Source organism: Eurypyga helias, unplaced genomic scaffold, assembly GCF_000690775.1.
Source record: "Eurypyga helias isolate BGI_N326 unplaced genomic scaffold, ASM69077v1 scaffold16925, whole genome shotgun sequence".
Lineage (NCBI taxonomy): Eukaryota > Metazoa > Chordata > Aves > Eurypygiformes > Eurypygidae > Eurypyga > Eurypyga helias.
Window position 1 is genome coordinate 20,304 of NW_010249782.1, and position 6,375 is coordinate 26,678.

The 6,375-nt window shown below is 47.4% G+C and overlaps 1 protein-coding gene across 1 annotated transcript in view; it reads right to left on the minus strand.

Moving 5' to 3' along the window:
• Positions 1-4,345, minus strand: part of LOC104509529 (rho GTPase-activating protein 32-like) — a gene marked incomplete at both ends in the record, with an annotated part of 16,237 nt that extends 11,892 nt beyond the window's left edge. Inside the window, 2 exons of the mRNA XM_010151498.1 lie at positions 1,501-1,593; positions 4,208-4,345. Of these exons, the coding sequence (XP_010149800.1) occupies positions 1,501-1,593; positions 4,208-4,345 (231 nt within the window). The remainder of the gene's footprint in view (positions 1-1,500; positions 1,594-4,207) is intronic.
• Between the last annotated feature and the right edge of the window lie 2,030 nt (positions 4,346-6,375).

Here is a 6,375-nt window from a genome sequence, read left to right on the forward strand (position 1 = left end):
GTATGTCCCCAGCCAACTACTGAGAAAAATGCTGTATTTGTGCACCTTTGTGTACAAACAGTAACATGCCAGGGGCATGTTTACACCTCCCTTTAATGCCAAATTGTGTTGCTTTTCCTGAAGTACTTGAGATGGCAACACCAAAATTCTCTAAAAAGTGGAATTAAGGCTCAAGAAGAGGCGGCACTGAGTTCAGGAGGAAATGCTGTCAAGCCAAAAATTAGTGCCACTTTCTACTTTCTCCCACCCTTTTATTTCTTATTCTAAGAACACACGGTTCCCACCCCTTGCTACAGCCATCAGCCTGCTCTCAAGATGCCTAGATTTTTATGCTCGTGTAACATTTTGTCAGGAAAGGTTATTCTGTACTGCACGTGCAGTAGGTCTGCTGTAATCTCTAGGCCCACTGTGTTGCTGACAATCCTACAGCTTAATTTTGCTGTACAACTTCCTTCCTCCCTTCGTGCTGAGAAAGTTTCCAAGATGTTTTTCATCCCAAAGGATTTCAGGGTGAGGAGCATACCAGCGGGGAAAATTGCAGGAAAACGCACTCAAATCCTTATCGCAACCATTTAAAAATGAATTGCAACAGTCTAATAATAGATGTTTCTATTCCTGGTGCGCAGCAGTATCATCAGGCAGTGGAAAGACATCCACAGCTAATTGGCAGCAGCACGGCTGACACAGACCTTGAGAGCCCCGTTCTTTCCTGGCCGTCTTCAAGGCCAGGCTGGATGAGGCTTGGAGCAACCTGGTCTAGTGGAAGGTGTCCCTGCCCCTGGCAGGGGTCTTTAAGGTCCCTTCCAACCCAAACGATTCTATGATTCCTGCACTCCTTGCCCAATAAGGTCTATTGTTTAAGAGGGTAGAGGACCATTAACAGAGAAAGCAAAGCTGCAGCTGCACTTCACAATATACAAACAGTGTCACTGCCAGCACAACGCTGGCTTTGTTGAGCAGTTTAACCAACAGCAACGGCAAACAGCAGCGGATATTTATCGCTGCTGTGGCTATCACAAAGAAAATTAAAAAAGAGGGCAAACAAAGACCGTAACTGGGACAGCTCCATCAATTGGAGAAACTTGCCAGGCTTGCAATACTGCCTTGGTAAATAAGAGCGCGAGAACGTGATTGCTTTCTGCAACGCAGAGACTTCAGCCACAAACTGGACTTTCCCCGGTGGTACTGACCCCTTTGCTGCCTCTCTGCAACAGCCACCCCCTTCTGCTTGTGAGTATCAGCAGAATGGTATGTCTCTGGGGGCCAAAATCCAAGTGAGGGAGAACACTCCTACGTTCTTAACACTGGATCCAACTTCGTTTCTTCTCTACCTTTTGTGGCCCCTATACGCTGGTAACAGGGGTGTAAAACATTTAGGGTAGCATTTCAACGACACCAAGTCTGGAAAGATGACACCTCTGTGCAAGGGCAAGAGAGCGCATCTGTGGCTCGTTCTGCTGCTAAGGTCAGGAAACAAAGAACCCGGGCTTCATACTATACCTCCATCCATGTGAGAGCAGGCCCACAGTTTATCTTGTTGCCTGCGATGGCTGAGAGACGTGACAGGTAAGCCATCAGCATCTGGGTGACAAGCTGGGAGAGAAAAAGACAGACACATGTTTTCCTGTTACTACACCATTGTTTGGAGAGACCAAAAATTACCCATTGCCACAGGCAAGTGTTGTGGGAAGATTTTCCCTTTTGCAAGGAAATCTGTCATTTGAAGGACAGCAAACTACATACAGTGCTACAGTGCTTACACTAAAAAATGTGTAAAGCAGCAGCTCCCTGTGAAAGCAATAGTTATTTTTGTAAGATATGTACATTTTCATCACTGTCAAAGTTACTTGCCTGCCATTCCCACCCGCTCGCGAGCCCTTAAGAATGTGGCATCTCAGACTGACCCCTTGGCGCAAGAGTAATATTTCAAATAGCAGAAGAGGGGTTTAGCATCACGCTTAGCAACGTCCTCTCTGTAACAGCAAACTTGCTTTCATTAAACAGAAGCCAGTGAGGCTTTCCAAAGCCTCGCTGCAACGGTGTTACAAAGCAGTATTGTAGCCCAGGGTTTGTAGGACTGTTTAAAACATTGTTCTCCCCAAACATCTGTTCCAACGTGGTCAGTTCAAAACAAAAACCACCCTACGAGACACCACACAGCTGCAGGATTACATGTCACGGAGCAGTAGAGCTGTTTGACATCTTTACATCGTCTCTGCTTACAGATATAATGCAGATTTTCAGTATGTTAATACGTATTAAAGTACGTATGAAGTTGTACAAATTAAGATATGAGAGAGGAATGCCCAAAATCTAATTTAAAAATAATAAATAAACCCAGGAGTTCATTATCCTGAATATTGCTGCTTCTGCTGGACTGAAGAGACAAGACACTTGAAATTCTCTTCGGAAATGACCTGCACTAAACCCAAGTCAGATTCTCTGACGAGCAACGGGAGCGCATAATCAACTTCCAATATCCAACAGCAGGAGCCACGCCGACTTCAGTGAGTTACCGACTTCAGACATTGAGTGCTGCTCAAAAGCAGTCGATCCTTGCCCAGCCAGCACTGACAGAACATGGATTTTCATTTACAGACCCTGGATAGGTTCTGCTTTGAACGCTTGGAATGGTCTCAATTCCGACACATCTCGCGGGCGGGCAGCATTAGCTTCCCGTCACTGCACCGCAAGGGTTGTCCGTACTTGTGCTTGATGGGGGGGCAAACGGACAACTACAGGTCCCAGAGAGCAGCGACCTATGAAATGAAGCAACAGGCACTGTCCATCGCTGTGGTACGGGCTCTGCCCGCAGACAGGCCGAGGCCGAAAAGCGGCCGCTCCGCTCTGCTCTACTGGCTGCGGTAACCTCTGCGGCCACGCGCTACATCGCCTCTCCTCCACAGCTTCCGAAATGATGGAGTCAAGAGGCACCTGCTACTTCCCAGAAGATTATGTTGGACATGAATAAATCTCCAAATTATCAACAGGCAGGAAGCCAAAGGAATTCCAGTTCACCATATCCCAGGTGAAAACAGTAAGGTGAGAAATGAAAAATACCTCTTAGCCCTTCAGGGAAAAGCCCGCTCTTTAAGCTTTTTAAGATCATTTAAATAACGCACTAATGCAAATGCTCTTAAAAAAAGAAAAAGCTGAACATGAGCCGGCCGTGTGCGCTGGCAGCCCAGAAAGCCACCCGTATCCTGGGCTGGATCAGGAGCAGTGTGGCCAGCAGGGCGAGGGAGGGGATTCTGCCCCTCTACTCTGCTCTGGTGAGACCCCACCTGGAGTGCTGCATCCAGCTGTGGAGCCCCCAACATCAGAAGGATACAGACCGGTTGGAGCGAGTCCAGAGGAGGCCACGGAGATGGTCCGAGGGCTGGAGCCCCTCTGCCATGGGGACAGGCTGGGAGAGTTGGGCTTGTTCAGCCTGGAGAAGAGAAGGCTCCGGGGAGACCTTATAGCACCTTCCAGTGCCTGAAGGGGCTACAAGGAAGCGGGGGGGGACTTTTTACAAGGGCCTGTAGTGACAGGACAAGGGGTAACGGGTTTAAACTGAAAGTGGGGAGGTTTAGATTGGACATCAGGAAGTTGTTCTTCCTGGAGAGGGTGGGGAGGCACTGGGACAGGTTACCCAGAGAAGCTGTGGATGCCCCATCCCTGGGAGTGTCCAAGGCCAGGCTGGATGAGGCTTGGAGCAACCTGGTCTAGTGGAAGGTGTCCCTGCCCATGGCAGGGGGGTTGGAATTAGATGATATTTAAGGTCCCTTCCAACCCAAACTGTTCTGTGGTTCTATGATTCTATGAAAAATAATCTTCAGTTTCTAGGTCTAGCATTCGAAATCGTATTGCTCTGGCAGTGCTGTGGCCCTAGAACAGCGTGACTTCCTAGGAACGTTACGTCAGGTAATAGTCAGGTCACTGAAGAAGTTTCCAAAGACACAATAAAATGCTTATGTAAGGAACTAACAGGACAGCTTCTTCCTTGGAATCTCCACAACCATTCCACACCTAGCAGCATATTAATTCACATGAACTCACAGGGCATTTCCCTTTAGATCACTGAAATTAAGGGTAAAAAACACATGCCGAACTTAATACTACTAATCAATTGTCAAATCCAACCCAGGCCTCATTAAAACTACTCTGTTCACACTTGAAAACATTTTCCAACCCCTTGCTGGTGGAATGTGAGCTGATAATGTACCTCTGGACTGTCCTTCAGGGCATCGGAGCGGGGTAGCTCTGAGAGCTGGGAGAAGCGCCGGTCATAAATACATAGGTGAAGATGTTTATCAAGGACTCTGAAATCTTCATAACTCCGCTTCACGATCCAGCTCCTCCCCTGCATAAACAGAAAAGAGAATCACACTTATGTAAGCTCCTCAGCACTTCGGGTTTGGTGAAGAAAATGACAATTTGTGCCAGAAGAAGAGAGCTGGCCACCTTTCCTCCCAAAACATTTGAAAGTGATGAAAGTAGTTGTATTTTCATGGTGTAACTTGCACACAGCCGTTCACGTTCAATCCAGCTGTCAGTGCTCCCACTGTAGTTACCTAACGTTGGCCCAGCACGATGAGACTATCCCAAAGCTTCAACCTTTCACCTGTCTTACAAGGATCCTGCGGAATTTTGGTACACAAGGTGTCTTTGCACAAACGTACTTTACAAAATGGGTTGTGTAAACAGGGTGAAATTAGATTCGACATAAACAGAAGAATATAAAATCAGGGATCTGAAGGCAGAACCGAGGCTTGCAAAATTTCTGTCACATGCCCCAAGCGACCCTTCAGCTGAATTAAAAAAACAATCTATGATGAATAACACTAGCTGAAGATGTACTCCTGAGTGCATATCATTTCCCTAATTAAAATATTGACAGGATACACACTGCTGCAGGGGACAAGGAAGGGACCGTGGCAGCACGGCATAATTTGCTTTGTGAAACTTTTAATATCTCATTACTACTCCTAAAGGCTTCACGGCCTATTATGATCCATAAAAACCGTTGTAATAGCGCAGCAATTTACAGGTCAGAGCACTTTATGAAGAGTCACTAATGCTCTCAACACTCCCATGCAGACCCTAAAATGAGACTACTCCTGTTTCACAGACGTGGACGCCGACCCTGCACCTCCGCAAAGCCTCCCCACCTTCCATTTCAAGCACAAAGCGCTTTTTAAGTCTGTCTTCCCTAAAATCAACAGCATGGCCATATTTGAGAAGAAGAAAAGCGCCTCTACCAGCATTACAGACCCTGCTCCACACTCCCCATGCAGCCGTTTCCCCTGGGAAAGGACGAGAAGAACAACAAAGCAGGCAGGAGGCGTTAGCCGTGCCACACGGGCGGCAATGCCAGCAGCGCAGGGACGCAGAAGATAATGTCAGAGGATGGAATCGGATTGCTCCAGGTTACACGGCAAGCTGAAAGACAGGGCCAAGGATTGAAAGCGACAAAGGGATGCCTGGCAACCAGGGCAGAAAGCAGGGAACTGCGTGGTGCGGGAGAGGATACAGGTAGCTGTAAAGTGTGGTCCCAGGAGTGCACCTCATGCCCTCTTCACCTGGGATACGGAAAGGCATGGCCTGCTCCAACTTCCCCATCACAGTTCTGCTACATTCATCTATCAGGAAAATTATAAGCATCGCTTTTCTATGAATATCCAAAGCCTGCAAAGGCCATTGTAAATGCATATACAACCTAAAATCCAGCATATTGGCTGTCTTCTGCCCAATTTAAGACAACGCCAGACCATGGAGTGTGCCCATAAACTCTGTTTTCACATCACAAGAAACCACCCACATCTCGCAAGCCTACAAAGAGAGCACCTACACAGGACATAAATCCCTTGTAATGTCTGTAAATTACGTGATTTTCATGTAAAGAGGAATAACAAAATCAGGAGCGCAAATCTTTTAAAAACAATGGCCTTTCCAATTTCTCCATCTTTTTCAATTTATCGGCTCGCACTCTCTGGATAAGCTGCCAGCGCGACCCTCAGCTGAGCCAGGTTCAGCCACCAAGGTAAGAAACAACAGCCCGAGAAACGGCCACCACCCTCCACTGGCTTCTGCCCGCTGCACTTAACGGGACGTGTCAATACACCCTCCTACGCTACCCCCCAGATAACAAGTGGTCATAAAGCCGCCATTCATTCCACGATATGTAAAGTTTAAATGTCAGACCGTAGATTTACAGCCTCACTTTATCCTTAATTAAGACAGCAAGAGTTAAATTTACAGGACAGGGATAGCTGGGGTCAGCAAACTATCCATGCGACAGTGTGTGCAGGATCAGCTGTGGAGACGACACGGGCAGCACCCTCCTTCCTCCCGATGAAACCCCACTGTACACGATCACAGTAACAATGCTAC